Source organism: Eulemur rufifrons, chromosome 6 (assembly GCF_041146395.1).
Source record: "Eulemur rufifrons isolate Redbay chromosome 6, OSU_ERuf_1, whole genome shotgun sequence".
NCBI lineage: Eukaryota > Metazoa > Chordata > Mammalia > Primates > Lemuridae > Eulemur > Eulemur rufifrons.
The window spans coordinates 36,874,070-36,890,325 of record NC_090988.1 but is presented as its reverse complement, the minus strand read 5'-3'; the positions used below and the strand labels follow the sequence as shown (position 1 = coordinate 36,890,325).

Genomic DNA, 16,256 nt, shown 5'->3' with positions numbered 1-16,256 from the left:
GACATAGTGAGTCACACAGGACCAGATGGAGGGTGATGAAAATAATCTGTCTCTGGAATGAGATTTCTCTACCAGCTGGGCCCCAAAGGAGCAAGATTCCTTAAGGATTCCATACGCAACACCTGAACCACTAGGATGATATTGGCAGTGAGTCTTCTTTCAAAAACTGGTGTGAAAGAAAACTCATTCAGACAACACAGAGAAATGGCCTGTCTAGACAGCTTGGGAGCATGAGGCGTCTAAGCACAATTATTTCCAGCACGGTGGAAAGCCTGCTCCCTCATCTTCTGTGAAAACAGAACAATGTTTCACCACCCCTTGTGTCTGTGTGATTGCAAGAGAGAAGGAACCATGCCTCCCGCCTGAGTTTGTTCCTCGGCAAATCACGGTGGCTGCCGTTTAAGGAGAAGGCACTTCCGCCAGGCCCTTCCCACCACTGGCTATGAGACAGGGCCAGTTCTCTCAGTGTGGCCACAGTTTTCACTTTGGTGACAGTCTCTCACCTCTTCTCCAACTCTGCTGGTGGACACTATTCCTGGGAGAAGGTCTCAGAAATACTCTACTGTGCCCCTGTTTCTGGTTGATCGTTACAATTCCAATGGAAAATGAAGACCAGAATGAAAAAAAGCTGTGCAGACACACAAAGGAAAACGTTGCAAATAAATCCACAGCATGTTAACAGACATTATCACAAATTGATGGGATAAGGGAGTCATTTTTAAATTTTTTTCTTTGTGCTTTTCTGAATTTTTCAAAGTGGCAAGAATAATTTCTCTTTGCTTTAAGGAATCCACATTTGTCCTTTCTTGCCTGGATAGGACCAGGCCACCGAAGACCTGTTATTCATCATGGTCCAATGACTTTAGAAAGCGAGGCATGAAACCTCCATGCCGGCTCTGGCTTGCTAATGTTTCACTGGCCAATGAACCTGCTTGGAGCAGAGCTCTGTGCACCTGGGTCAGCCGCACCCACAGTGTGACTCAGGCTTCCTTTAGGGACATCCAACAGCAGGAAGGGCTGTAAGGCAGCAGCTGCCTGACAGATGGAAGCAGTTGACTGGCTCCGTGTCCATCTGGGCCAAAGTTGTCCTTGGTTCTTTTGCTGGGGGATCCAGGGTGCCGTGCCTCACAGAACTTCTTAGATGGGAATTTATAAACGCATGTCTAGTTGGTAGTTGCCTTTTAGTTTTCACATGCATGGGGCTAGGAGGCTGGGCAGGGTTTCCTAGGAGCTAGAGTCCTACGACTTCCAGCGCTTTGAAGATCTGTGTGAGAGGACAGGCTCTTTCTCAGGCTCAGCTGGAGACAGACTCTTCCCGCTGCCTCTTCCCAGTCTCCTCTAACTCATTGCCACAATGGGTTCCACAGACGACAGGTCTGTCTTTCCAGCCTGGAGTTGGGAGGAGGTCAAGAGGTTATTGGCTAGTGGAGGAGCCCTCTGGCCATTGCTCTTCTCTGTCCAAGCCATCCTGAAGGAAGGGACTGGGGAGGGTGGCCTATCCTCCTGAGGCTTGGGTGGCCTTTGGCACATGCTCAGTAATGACTTCAGCTCGACCCTGAAGTTCTCGTTCAGCCAGCAGTAGATGAAGGGGTTGTAGCAGGTGCTGCTCATGGCAAACCAGTGGAAGGCGAAGTAGAGGGCATTGTTGGTGTGGATGACCTTGCTGGACAGGAGGAGGACGTAGCAGTTGAGGGGGAACCAGCAGAGGGCGAAGAGGACTACCACCAGCATCAGCATCTTGATGGTCTTCTTCTTTTTACGCCGCAGGGCAAGGTACTGCTCCGTGGTCACATCGCCGATGGTGTTGCACAGCCACAGCTTCTTGGCCACCCGGGCGTAGGCCACAGAAATGATGAGCAGCGGCAGGATGTAAAGCAGGATGAAGGTGGCCAAGTCCAAGTACTTCCAGAAGAGGTCAGCTGGCTCGGGGAAGTCGGGCAGGCAGAGCGAGCGCACTGTGTCCTCACTGGGGCAGGAGGAAGGGGGGGAGAGAGAAGAGAAGGTGACAGGGGATATTGGTGCACAAAGGCTTCATCCCCGGGAGCACTGGCCTCCCCCTCCTCTCGGCTCCTGGTACATCTGTCTAATGCAGCACTTTTGACGCTGTAGCCTCATTATCTGACTACATTTCTATTTCCCTCACTAGACTGGGAATTCTATAAAGGTAAGAAATGCACCTGAATCTCTCTTAATCTTGTATTAGTCCTAGCCCATAGTAGATACCCAATAAATATGTGTTGAATAAATGAATGAATCCTGGTACCCTAGTCCGAAACTGACTCATCTTTGAGGAAATCTTAGAATTCTCCATTGTACTACCTTACGTATTCCAAAGGGAGCTAAGGAATAAAGAAAAGAAATGATGGGTCTTGAGAATATGAGGGTAAAGGCTGAACTAATGCACCTTTGATCACTCATACAACACGTATTTATTTCACATGGAATTACCCTGGTCCTTTTCACCTTTCTTAGGGATATCCATGTGGCTTGTTGCTCCTGTTATATGTGCTGGTGGCCATCACAAATGGAAAACTGCCTTTGCTTTTGTTAGTCAATAAAAAGTCCTCCATGTGTAAAGGCAGATGAGGAGTCTGAATGTTGAAGGGTCTGGGTGTGTGATTCATTCCAACACCCTACCACTCGTGGAGGCAGCCTTCATGAATTAGTTGATATGGACCCCAGGGCTTGTATGTCTTGACCCTGCCTTTGTCACACGAGTGTGTGTGGAAGTGGTGTTTGGGGGGCTGGGGGGCTACTGTAACAGATGCAGGGCATGCACCACCTGGGTCCTCTCAGATCCCTTTTACCAGTCTAGAGCACCAGCCCACAGCTCCTGCCCACTCGGCAAGAAACGGTTGGCATCTGTGACCTTCTAGGTGCCTAGGACTACTCTAGGGCCACGGAAGACCTTCCCGCAGATTCCCCAATAACCATAAGTGGCCAGGAGTTTCTGGTCTTTCTGGGAAGGCCTGGAACCAATGACTGGAAGATGGAGGAATACAAAAGCCCAGCTCCCCTGCCTCCCTTCCTTGGTCTCCCCCACTTCCCTGTCCTGTATCCCCACTCCCTTACCCATCACTCCTGGGAGCACTGCCTTAATAGGCCCCTTGCGCTTGTACCTGCCTTTATCTCAGACCCTGCTTCTAAGGAATCTCGTCTAAACAACTATAAAATGACAAAAATCACTCTAAGATCATTCATTCATTCAGTAAATGTGTGCTGAGGGCTTGTCATGTGAAGACAGTAAGCGAAGTGCTGAGATCACCGAGGTAGCAAAATCAGACACAGGGTCAGCTCTTCCCAAACTAGTGGGAGATCACCTTTAATGCACTAGTTTTCAGTTGCTAAAAACGGAGTGTTTGAAAGAAAGACATTCTCGTTTGGTGAGAGCATATGACAAAGAAACCTCAGGGGAGGAGGGGGGGGGTAGGGAAGCCTGCCTCAGACGCAGGCATGCATACGCATCTTGTTTGTAGCTTATGTGAGAGAATTTAAACTCCTGTTCAGGCCTTGGCGAGTCCCATCTCGGGCTGTGGGAGCGCACGCCCCCTGGTGACAGGAGATGATAACTGCCGCCTAGTCCTGCAGACCAACTGGAAAGAATAAAGAGGACTCGAAAGTGGTGGAGAAGAGAAAAGCAGGGAAAGTGCAGAGCACACGCACGCACCGGGAGGCAACAGGGTGGGAGCGAGGCAAAAAGAACAGCTCAGGGAGGCAGGTGCTAGTTGCCCTGAGCGCCGTGAATTCGCTAGGGGCTCAGATTTCCCTCTGCTGAGCTCCGGGTCTCTGCCTGGCTTGGGAGAAGGCGCAGCGCACGTTCCTCTGGGTCTCCAGGCTGCTCTCTGCGAATTCATCTTACCTGTACTTGAAGGTGAATAACTTCTGGCAGATAGCATGTGGGAGTGAAAAGAACGTGGCCATGGTCCAGATGACAGCGATGTAGATGACACCCTTTGTGATCGAGATCCGGGGTTTTAACGGATGCATAATAACCTGGAAGACAGGCAAGGTGTTTCACTAGCTGGAGAAGGTTAGAGGCAAATGAGAAATCTGGACGATGCAGCTCACATGTCACATAAGGCAGGTCCCTTTTATAAAACCAAGCTCCCCTCACATTCACTACTGAGGTCCTGAGCTGCTCTGGGCCAGGATCCAGCCATGCCCCACCCTTGCAGCCCACCTCCAGGGGTGGAGAGAGGGGGTCATCAGGGCTCTCAGACTCCTGGCAGTTCGAATGTCTCCTGCTGGTCATACCCAGGCAGAACCAGGGTCCAGGGAGGGAACCAGGGAGGGGTCCAGGAGGTCTGCTCGCACGGAACCACAGCAAAGCCGGCACAGGAACAAGCCCATGGTCAGTTTCCACCTCCTCAGGATCTGAGCTCGTCCTCCCATGATTCTAGACCCCTGAGGTTATGAAGAGCTCCAAGAGGGCCCGAGCTGACAGACACGGAGAGGAAACTCTCATCACTAATCAGGAGAAGCTGCATAGACGCTTATTTGTTTGCCCCCAGCACTGTTTGTAAAAGCCGCTGCTAAAACCTCAGTGAGGCCCAGCTTTCACGGCCTGTAATAAAGCCATGTTATGGGCTTCGGGCTGAAACACTTCTTGAAATTGCTACTGTATGTCAATCAATTCTCCTAAAATATTTAAATAAAGATTTGGTTGTTTAAAACCATCCTCCTTTTAAGATGAGAAACATTATTTTTTTAAAAAGACATTTTGGGGTAGGTGAGTCCAGGGTCAGGGGGAGAGGGCAGAAAGCTGCCACTGCCTCAGGGTGCCACCCCGGGACATTCTGCCTGTGTCCTGAGGATTTTGTTTTCTCCCAGTGTTTTCAAGGTTCTATGGGAAGAAGTGACAAGGCCTCAGGAGCTGACCTGCACATCTCCATTCTGAACTTGGCCATGTCTGCCCCTCACACTCCTGTGTTCAGAGTGCTGAAGGGAGTGGCAGCCTGGGGCAGAGGCCCTAAACACCACTCACGGACTCTGTGGGCTTCGGGAGAGGACCCCATGTTTGAGTACATGTCACAGCAATGTGGCCAGCAAGACTTACGCCCCATCCCTTACACCCACCCTCAGCCCACGGGTCAACTCTCAGTTAGCTATGTCACCTCTCAGTTAGCTGTGTCACCCGGGGTAAGCAGAGGCCAGGTAAAGGTGATCCAAAGCCCCTCTCATTGAATTAGGGGAGAAGATTAAGAAAAGACAGGATATATTTGTATGCAAACTTTTCACACTTTGTACTAAGGCATCTGCAATACAAATAAAGAGTTGGTTCTTACAAAATTATGGCATTTCAGCAATAAAGAGATCTCAAAGTTTGGCTAGTCTAATCCCTCATCAGATGCATGAATCTCTTGTAAAACATCGCTATCAAGTTGTCTTCCAGACTTTGCTTACATACGGCTGAGGGCACGAAACTCATTACCTCCAGACAGGTTTGTCCGCATTGGACACCTCTATGAGAAAATTCTCCCTCATACTGAACTGTATCTTTGAATCTGCATGTTTGAAGCCTCCTATCCCTTGGTCCTTGTTGCCTCTCTTGGTGCTACTCTGTTACATCTTATTTCTCCTTGTCCTGGTGGCTCTTACAATACTGGCCTTATAGGTTCCTTTGAGTTTTCTCAGAGCAGGATGGTCTAGTGATCAGAGCTTGGGTTTGGAGCCAGACAGATCTCAGTCCTAATCCTAGCTTCATTCACAGGCACGTGATCTTGGGAAAGCCATGCCATGTATACACTTTTCTAAGCCCCCATCCCTTGATTCAGCAGAGGTCTAAGCACACGACACGGGTTCATTGAGTTAGCAGGTGCGAGGTGCCTGGCATAGAGCTGTCCTTTTCTATGTCCTGTTCAGTTCCCTTCACCATAACTGCCCAGGTGCTTCCGGTGCGGCCAGGGCAGCAAGCAGGGCCTTCCTGATCCGGGACCATGCCCTACCCCAATGCCTGGTCCTGCCACCTAGACATCCTAGCTTGTTTTCCTCCTCACCAGCCGGGGCCAGTGAACATCTATCTGCCACTCAGAAGCTTTGTCTCTGATCTGCAATTATTTGCCACTCTCTTTTCAGCTGTAATTTTCCAGGTTTATTTTTCTACCCCCACAAGCAAGCTTATTAATTTCTGAGACAGAAAATGAGTCTTCATTGCAACAACGAACTGGGAATAACTTTCTGTAACAATTGAGACAAATGGTTTAAATCCCTAAGCTATGTGCTCATATTCATCAATAAGAAGACAAACACACTTATTGAAAACTGGGCTAAAACACTGTCTGGAGAGCCCCTACAATGCCCTGGAAAGCAAAGCAGAGAGGGGAGGACAGAGCGTTGGGGGCAGATGTGCTCACCTGGTGGCGGTCCACCGCAATGGCCGTCAGCGTCAGTGCTGAGACGTGCAGGGAGCAGTACTGGGCAAAGCGGCTGACGTGGCACATGCCCTTCCCAAACACCCACGTGCTGTTCACAAAGCGGACCTGGAGAGGAGCCCACAGAGGTCAGGAGACAGGGCTTGACTGTGACACTCACCGACCAGAGGTCTCTGAGGAGCACACCCTTTGGGAGGCCTCTCCCAGCGCCTTCCTTCTTTCCATCTACAATGCTGAATTGTGGGGCAAACATGATTTTCTCCAGCAAAATTCATCCTCATTCATTCAATTCAAACAAACCTTGATCATGCTTCTGGGCCAGGCCCCGTTAGGTACCAGGAAAGCTTGGGAAGGATGTGTGCTGTGGGGCTGGACTTCCCACCTCTAATAGTTTCTTACTGTGCAGCCTTGGGCAAGATATGTGACCTCTCTGAATCTGTTTTCTCATTTACATAAAAAGGGGGGGGTGCTTCAAAATCTCTACCTTATAGACTTAGTTTAAGGATAAAATTTGTTTTAAGTGTATAAAGGGTGGAACACAGTGTCTGGAAGATTGTTAGAAAGCTATTATTAGAAAGAAATAATACCTATTTTTACATGTAATAATAAAATTCATTCTTGGCCGATACAAGTTCAGTCTAGTGGAGGAGACACATCTGAAAAGCGTGTGGGCTGTGCTAGCACATCTGAGCTAAACTGGCCTTGCAACTCATCATCTGGGAAGGAGAGCCAGGGGCCTGGAGAGGTGTGGCAGGGAGAGATGACAAGCTCCCAGAACAGCGCAGGGCCCTGGGAGCAGGTGTAGACCTCATCCCACTTCATCCAGGGCTATTTGCTTGTTCAATTAGTACTTGAGCAGCTCCTCTGAGCAATGTCCCATGACCGAGAGAGACTGAGCACCCATTCTGATTAAGGAGCATTCAGTCTGGGCAGAAGAGGACTCAGATAACTTGAATGCAAGACAGAAAGTGCCAGACGAAGGGTGAAGGGGCGACCAGGTAGGGATGGGAGTGGGCAGAGGCAGAGGGATGATTGAGATAGAAATAGGGCAAGTCAGCCCAATGGAAAGAGTATAGTGTAGTGATTGACAGCACAGTTGTTGCCACTGATAGCTGTCACCTTGGACAGCTCTGAGCCTCACTTTCCTCATCTGTAAAATGGGACTAACCTTTTCACATGTTTGTTATGAAAACCAAATAAGATAGACAACACATGTAAAGTAGGTACAACAGTGCCTAGTACATGGCAAGTACTTAACACTGTAAACTGCCATTATCACAACATATGGGACGTTGGAAGTGAGGAAGGATGTGCACGTGTGGAGATGAGAAAAAGATATGGACACTGGATCAGAAATCCCAGGACCTGGTTGGGGACTAAGGAGTGGATTGATTTGGCTCCAGTGTGTGGACGAGAGTCACGACGAGTCTAGCCAGGTCTTCAAACTGAGACAGCAGACCCCAGGGACTTTACTCTCTTTTGGCTAGGCAGGGAGACTTTTGAGTAGTCCTGTAACATTAAAGAGCTAGAAATCTTCAGCTACTCCTACTTCTCACCCCCCACCATTCAGTGAATTACCAAGTCTAACCAGTTCTGCCTCTGGATGGTTTTCAAATTCATTTCCTCTTCTTCAGTCCCTAAGACCACAGCCCTTGTGGGGTCCCCATCATCTCTCACCTGGGCTGTTACAGCCTCCTAACAGCCTTCCTTGCTCTCTGGGTTTGTTCCCTTGTAATTCAGCCTTCACACCGCTGACAGCATTTTTCTTAACCCAAATCAGATTATCACCCTCCTGCTTAGAAACATCACGGCTCACAGGACAGAGCCACATGCACTAAGAGTGTCCAGGGCCTCCTCAACCTGGCCCAGCATCCTTTCTGGCCCACTCCCCTTTTCTCTCCCCTGCCTGCTCCTCCACTGGGCATCTCATCCCTGCTGTGTTGCCCCAGCTACACTGAGCTACTCAAAGTTCCCTCAACACACCATGAACTTTGATGCCCCTTGCCTTTGTTCTCCCTGGTCCCTCTGTCTGCACTAACCATTCATCTCAACCTGGGAAATTCCTACTCAACCAGGTCCCATTGGAATGTCATATTCTTTGTACAGTCTCCTTTGACCCTCTCATGGGACTCTGGAGGTCAGAGTGAAAGGCTTCCTCTTCCAGGCTCCACCACATTGTGGGTATGTTTTTGTCATAGGAATTATAGGCAATTGCGTACTTTTCTCTCGATGATTAAAGCTGGGCTTCATGCTAACTGTAGTGTGTGAAGTGGATTGGAAGGGAAACAGGGAGGAAGGGAGTCTGTCACCAACCAGCCGAATGTAGAATACCTTGCCCAGTTGGGAGACACTCCCCCATCTTTTTCCCTCCCCCTACTTGACAACACCTTGTAAGCTCTAATAGGAGTTTGGATTGGGGCAATTCCATGGGTCAGGTTCAAGACCAAGTTGCTTTGCCTCATCCCGAAGGGGATGAAGGGGAGCTGGGTTCTCAGGACCTTGATATCCTCTCTCTCACAGAAGATCCTTTGGCTCCTAGCTGGCCTGAGGTCTGGGGCCTCCCCACCTCTTCCCGTGTCGGCTGCACATCCAGCCTTGCATCCTGGCTCTGGGAAGCAGCACTAAGACCATGCTCTGTGGCCTTCCGGTACCCAACTGGGTGGCCCAGCTCAACCCACCATTGCAGGTTCTCGGGTCAGAAACCAAGGGAGGAGCCAAGGGGAGCCAGAGAGGCTTCTGCCTGGTGCTTCAAGACAGCCAGGGAGGAGGGGGAATATGTGAAAGCCCCCTGGTTTTGGCTAGGGCCGAGGGGACCCTGAGTGACCATCAATAGGTTAGACAGAGGCTGGAAGGAGAGAAGGAAAAGTCCATGATTTGGAGCAGTAGGAGTTAAACATGCTGCAAGAGTCCCCTCCACTCCCAGTGGAAAGACCTCTGGGTTGGAGTTAGGGGATGTAATTCTCATCCTGGCTCTGCCAATTACTAGCCAGGTGGCCTTGGACGAGGGATCGAACCTCTCTGTGCCTTAGTTTCCTCATCTGCAAAATGTGAGTAGAGCTCTCATAAGCGTGGACAAGAGAGAGAAGGTGAGAATACTTTTTAAATGTAAGGCTTGGAAGGATGTTCACACCAGTTGTTGGACTTATGAGGGTTCATCCTCTTGTTTTTGCTTGTGCATTATTTCTGGTTTTGTGTGTATGTATGTGTGTGTGTGTGAGAGAGAGAGAGATACAGAGACGGAGAGAGAGAAACAGAAACTGCTTTGGTAATAACTCAAAAAATAGTAGTTATTCCATAAATTGAAAAATATAACACCCTACAGAAACATGCAGTATAACTGCCATTACGATTGCTCAGTCATCACCCTCACTTCCAAATCATGCATGAGAGCCACACTCTCGGGTCCCAGATGGAGAGAAATGACCATGAATGCCTAGTGGCCAGAGCTTGAGAAGGAAACCAGTTAACCACGCATTTGCAAATGCCCCCCGGCCTGCCCCGGATCTGGGGGCCAAGTCCACCTCATCCTCATTCATTCCCCAACACAGACCTCACCCACAGCCTCACTGTCAAACCACAGAAGGGAAATGCACTTTAAATAAGCCGTCAGGGAAATGCACTTAAGCTTCCATTAACAGCGATTGTTTGGTATTTCAGTTGTAGCACAAAGCAGCATCCGGTGGTTAGGAGGTGGGCATTTAATAGGTTGCACTTCAGAGGGTGGGGAGGTGACCTAATAATCTGTGCTGACATTTCAGGGACTTCGATTTACTGCTCAATTATCAAGCAAACCCATGCCTGCTGAAATTAAACAGGAAATGGGCATTTATTTACAGCCGGCTGCAGACTCTCAAATCATTGACCCAATGCCATCGGCTGCAGAAGCTCTGGCTTACAGGTGAGGAGAGAGAAAGCAGGGAGGGCGGATGACAGAAAAACAAAACCACAGAGGCACTGACAAGAAGAAAAAGAGATGAGAGGTGAGGAGATAGAGGCAGACAAATAGAGAAACACAAGGACAGAAAAAGAAATAGAGACAAAGAAGAAAGATAGAAAGACTTCAGAGAGAGACCGGAGACTGACAGAAAGATTAAGAAAAACAGGAGAGAGTTGGGAGATGAGAAACTGGAGATGAGAAAGCAAGAGAAAAAAGAGACAAAGGCGGGAGGAAGACAGAGGCAGAGGAGACAGAGAATGAGGAGGAGGAAGAGAAGTGCGGAGAGAGGAGAGAGAAGGGGGGACTCAGGGAGAGAGACGGAGAGTGACAGAGGGGATTGAGCGATGAGAGGGAGACTGAGGCAGGAGGGGCGGGGGGAGGCTGCCAACCTTACCAGGGTGAAGGGAGTGTTGAGCAGTGTGATCATTATGTCGGCGACCGCCAGGTTGACGATGAAGAGGCTGGTGGCCGAGTGCATTCGCTGGTTCTTGAAGATGACATGACAGACCAGGACGTTGCCGAAGAGCGAGAAGATGATGATGAAGGAGTAAGCCACGATGAGCAGGGCTTTCACCGTGGGGTTCTGGGACTCGGCCCCGTAGCGCCTCCTGCCCACAAAGTTCTGCCAGTCGGAGAAGCTGTAGTTGTTCCAGGAGAAGAAGTGCGAGGCGTTGGGCACGGCCAGGGCCGCCTCCAGCCTCTGCTCGTCCGCCCGGCCCTCGGGGCGCTCGGTGGCTCGGGCCAAGTGCAGGAGGCAGAGCAGCAAGAAGTGAGGGACCATTTTGCAGGAGCCGCCGCTCCGCCGGGAGCGCGCGGTGCGGACGTCCCCACCGCCGGCTGGTGCGGGCGGGCGGGCGCAGGGAGCGGAGCGCGCCCCGGCCGTCCCGGGTGGCACGGAGCCCCAGACCCGCCGAGCGCGGCGCGCAGCCACCAGCCCTCGATCGGCGCACTCGCTCCGCGTTTGTTTGAGCACTTTTATATCTCTGCTCCCACCAGGCTGCTAGCGAGCGCCTCTGCCCATTGGACAGCGCGGCGACGGTGACGCGCTCCAGCTCCCCCTGCAGTGCCTGGCGGCGCGGCTGCTGCCCCCACGCCCAGCCGGCTCCCGCTCCAGCCTGAACTCCTCCGGCGGGGCTTCCAGGGCTCCTCCAACGCGCGAACACGTTCGCTTTCTCTGCTTAGGCTCTTGTGAAGGAAGCAGGCAGGCAGGTGGAAGATGCCCACGGGGGCGAGTTGGGACTATGTGGGGTCATACTGCCAAGACTGGGTCTGCCTGGGTCTCCTTGTTCAGTGACACGGATAAATTCCATTTGTTTCCATCTGAGCTCTAGCCTTGGCACAGTTTCAATATCGAGGTGGATCACTGAGTCCCGGCTGTTCCGGGAACAAGGCAAACAGTGAAATAGAGACGTTAGGGGTTCACCAAGCCCCCGGGGTACCCAGATTTCCGACGTGCTGGCGGGCTTATTAAAGGCTTACTATTTCTTTAACAGCATTCAGGAACGCAATGTGGGGAGCTTTCTCTTCCAACGAAATTCTTCAGAGCAGTTCTGACAGGATCAAAAAACAAAGGAAATAGGAGCTTAGCTATATGGCCAAGGAAGTTTGTGAAGCTGTATCTTTAAGGGATATTATGACCCACGCTGTTTTTCCTTCCCCAACTACTTGCCCAGGAAACTTTGGTCGCCTGTTTTCACCCACACTGTGAAAACTCCCCCAGCCACCCCTCCTCTGCCACTCATCTGCCTGATCCTGCAGTTAGACCATGGGCCCTGGAATCAGGGTCTAATTCCAGCATTGTCACTTCCTAGCTGTGAAATCTTGGGAAAGCTATTTAACTTCTTTGGCCTTGGTTAAAAGCTTTTCTTTTCCTAAATATGGGGTTTTCAGAGACCCCTGTACAAATCTCCCACTGCATTGCTCTCTGGTGCAAGAGATGCAATAATTGGTTGACTACTTGCAAGCACCCCCTCACTCCCATTCTAATGGTAAACCCCATGTAGACTCTATCGCGTCATCCCGTAGGGCAAAGTAGTGTCCCTTGTGTTGGCACCCAAACCATGACTGAAGCCCAGGTATCTTCTGACACTTGGCCCAGGGCAGAGCCTGCACCTTTGTCTCACCCAAACCCTGGAGGCCACACCCCGCCTACCAAAGTCCTCTTTTTTACTGGGGCGTGAGGGGAAGCTCCTGTCACCTCCCAGTTGAAAACTTTTCCAGGAACGTTAGGCATCAGCTTCTGTGCCCTCTTGAACTCCAGGGACACAGGTCAAGCTCGCCTATTGATAAACAATTAGAAAGTGGTTTTATAAGTGTCACCATAGTAAAATACGAGGTGCACTTATCCAGATTGGAAAGACTCAGAAAAGTCTTCTTGACTAGGTGACATTTCAACTCAGTCCTAAAGGACCAGCAGGGACAGGTCATGGAGGAGGCGGCGGAGGGAAGAAGAGGGAGTACTCCGTAAGGATGGAGTCCTAGTACATTCACAGATATGGAGGTGAGTATGGCACCTTCAACAACTGCAGGAGTGTGGAGCAGCTTGGGTGTGTTACTCAAGGAGAGAAGTGGAGGGAGAGGCCAGAGAGGCAGGCAGGGCCCTGAACAACAGGGCCTCATAGGTCACGCCAAGGATTTGAATGATTTCCTGAGGGAAATGGGAATTCATGGAAGGGCTTTGGGTAGAGACTGACATGATCAGGTTTGCATTTTAGAAAGAACATGCTAGCATCTGAGTGGAGAACACAGGGCCTGTAGCTTGAGGCAGGAGGTTTGAAGGCTGCTCAAGTGACCCAGGAGTGGAGGTGAGACCTGAGTCAAGGTGCTGGCAGGAGGAGGAACAAGGTTGATGAAGACTGGAAGAAGGAATCAAGGATGATTGCTAAGTTTTCAGCTGCATTGAAATCAAACAAAAAGCACAAAATTCTCTGTTGACCTCAACCCCTCCAAGAGCTTTTTGCCTTCTTTCTCCATTATTTTATCAGCAAGTTCTCTTGTCTCCAGTTTTTCACTCCACATTCACTCTTCAAGCAACCATATCTGGGGAAAGGATGGCAAGATGTCCCTCAGTTCTGCTGATTGACTTGGCAGTGCCCACAGGATTAAGTGGCTGAAATGGGGGATTATGTAACTGATACCAGGAGAAGGGACAGGGTGCCAGGCAGATGAAATAATAGATATTTAGCTACAGGATATAAACGAAGAGCCTGCCTGTAAACTAACTCAGGAGCTTGGGCCGACTTGATTTGCCATCAAGACAGCTTGGCATCATCTCAGGGAGGCAAGGCTGGATATGATGGTACTTTAGAAAACAGAATCCCAGTCAATCAAATTGTTTCCAGTGTTGAGAAAGAGTGTATGGGCAGAAGGGGACTTGTGAGTTTCAGGCACAGAGAAATAAGCCATAGCTAGGCAGTATCCTTCCAAGCACTGTCTTCTTAGGCCATCTAACTAATGCCTTTGCTTTGGTCCTTGCTCATCATGCCCACTTTGTAGGTGTCAGGGCATCCATGCCAGGTGGCTGAAACCTTCTCTCTGAAACAGGAGGGGAGGTGTTTTAGTTTTTAGCTTTCCCCAGAAGCATATCCTGAGACAGAGATTCCAGTGCAAGGGTTTATTTGGGAAATGAAGGCAAACTCTGATAGGGAAAGTGGAGAAGTGAGACGAGAAAGGGAAGGCAGCCACTGAAGAGTGCTGTCAAGCCCCCCTACCACTGTGGCTACTGGGACTTCATGCTGCTGGAAAGACCATTGTGAAGCATACACATGAGCCAGCCAAACCAGTGGACGACGGAGCTGGGGTATCTATACACCGACTCCTGCCAATCATTGGTTGAAGGCTTCTTCTCAGGGCGTGTTAATTCTCCTGAGCTTCAGGCCTGCCAAGTAGGCAGCCAAACGGGGCTCCAGAGGCAAAAGAAGGCCCCGCTCAGGCAAATAAATGCCGGTGCCGGCAGTTGGGAGTTGAACTGCTGTGGTCTGAAGGAGTAGGGGTCCTGACAAAATCCAAGGCGAGGTATTAAGTCTAGAGTCACTTCCTCGTCCTCGTTCCCAGGCATTTGGCTCTCTACTTGGCCAGGCCTGGGCCTCCCGAGCCCACTGAGCCAACCGAGCACCACTGCCCAACTTACCTGGAACTTCTGGAACAACCCAGTCTTTAATGACTTGTTAGAACATCCCCTCACCTTACCCCACACTCAGGCTAAGTTATTAAAAGAAGTTCTTTCCTCTGAAGCTTCATTGGTCTTGTAAATTACCATTGCTCTTGCTAAGGAGTTATGGGAAGACACAAGTAGCTCTTACAGCATGAACCAGCTCTTTCTTTTGTACATTCTGAATAGAACCAAGGACACTGTGTGTAGTCAATATGTGCCAAATAGTAATTATATTTCGACATCTCTAATGATAGTCAAATGTATGAAACATACCAAAGAGCAAAGAGTTCAGTGTTTAACTCTCTCAAATGGACTTGAAACAAACAAAAAAACAATAGTAAACCATTTCAAAAGTACTTTAATAACAACAAGACAAAGAATTATAGAAAACAGTAGTCCCTCCTTATCCACAGGGGATACATTCCAAGGACCACCCCCCCCCCCCCCATGAATGCTTGAAATTGCGCATAGTACCAAACCCTATGTATGCTACGGGTGAATTTCTTTTCCCTTCTTTACGATTTCACAGATAGAAAATTCATTCTTACCTCAGATCTTAGCAACCTCAGCATATTTTTTTTTTTGCTTTCCATATTAAGTAGAGAACTTTCACATTTTCATTTAAAGGAAGCACTTTACGGCTTCTCATTGGCTCATCTGAATAGCCACCATCACCACTTTGAGCCCATTATTAAGTACAGTAAAGGTAGGTGACTTGAACAAAAGCACTGCAATACTGCGACAGTCGATCTGCTACTGAGTGACTAATGGGCGCTTAGTGTCTACAGCATGGATATGCTGGACAAAATGATGATTCGCATGCCAGGCCGGTGGAACAGGCTGGCGTGAGATTTCACGATGCTATTCGGTGCACACTTTAAAACTTATGAATTGTTTATTTCTGGAATTTTCCATTTACTATTTTTGAATTGCGGTTGACCGCAGATAAGAGAAACTGTGGGAAGGGAAACCACAGATAAGGGGAGACTACTGCAATAATATCACACAGAGGACTTGGAAAGAGGATGTGAGAACCCCACCACATCAATATTCCTGACACCGCAAACGATGCTCCTTTAACATCAATCTTGTTTCCGACAAAGGCCCTACTGAGTTAAACACTCACCACACTCACAAGTCCCTTCTGGTACTAATCACGGGGGCAGAAGGGAAGAAAGAATAATTGGCACAGTGTCAGGCACACGATAGTCGCTCAAAGTTTGTTTTAATTGCACGAGTTGGATGTTATCAAACTTGAATTACAAACGAACCAAGTAGGCCTGAAGTATCAAGTACGGCTGAAGATATGTTCAAATACAATAAAAACACAAAGTGTGTGAGCAGGCTAAGCTAGGAACTGCTCTCCAAGTTCCGGTACACTGGAGTCATAGAATAAAAAGGTATATTTAGGATAAGTAAAAAGAAGTATAACCAAACTCCAACTTACAGTTTGTGGCCCCAAATTAAATTGCTTGAATTTATTCTGCACTTTGACCTAGAAAGTTTTACGATGGTGGCTAGGGGCTTGAGCCAACTCATAACAACCCATTTAACCCATAATATGAATGGTAGCATTAGTTGTGCCATACGATTGCTAGGTAAAGTGCGAGGCTCCAGGGTACTGGCTCCATTATCTGCTCCTCTTGACTTAAATGTCCCTCTGGGTGATCTTAGCCACCTCCAGTAGTTTAACCAGCCATGGCTCACCAATGACTCCAAGATCTGTATCTCTACTTACTATCTCTGTTGAAAGCTCCAGACCTATATTATATATTCACTGTTGAACGAGTATTTT

The 16,256-nt window shown here is 49.3% G+C and overlaps 1 protein-coding gene across 2 annotated transcripts; it reads right to left on the bottom strand.

Moving 5' to 3' along the window:
- Positions 1–1,338: 1,338 nt before the first annotated feature.
- GPR83 (G protein-coupled receptor 83) lies at positions 1,339–11,089 on the bottom strand. Of its 2 annotated transcripts, XM_069469057.1 has the most exons (4): positions 10,703–11,089; positions 6,354–6,479; positions 3,860–3,993; positions 1,339–1,966 (listed from the first exon to the last, which is right to left on the bottom strand). In XM_069469057.1, exons 1-4 carry the CDS (start codon positions 11,087–11,089, stop codon positions 1,339–1,341), a joined length of 1,275 nt encoding a protein of 424 aa, XP_069325158.1. The 2 variants fall into 2 exon arrangements, with proteins under 2 accessions (XP_069325158.1, XP_069325159.1); XM_069469058.1 differs by lacking the exon at positions 6,354–6,479.
- Between the last annotated feature and the right edge of the window lie 5,167 nt (positions 11,090–16,256).

Bases quoted from the DNA above. Each gene is read 5' to 3' on its own strand.
- GPR83 (XM_069469057.1), bottom strand. From the start codon at position 11,089: ATGGTCCCTCACTTCTTGCTGCTCTGCCTCCTGCACTTGGCCCGAGCC. The intron at 6,480-10,702 runs GTAAGGTTGGCA...GCTCCTCTCCAG, and splicing joins TCAACACTCCCTTCACCCTG to GTCCGCTTTGTGAACAGCAC. The intron at 3,994-6,353 runs GTGAGCACATCT...CCTGTCTTCCAG, and splicing joins TTGCGGTGGACCGCCACCAG to GTTATTATGCATCCGTTAAA.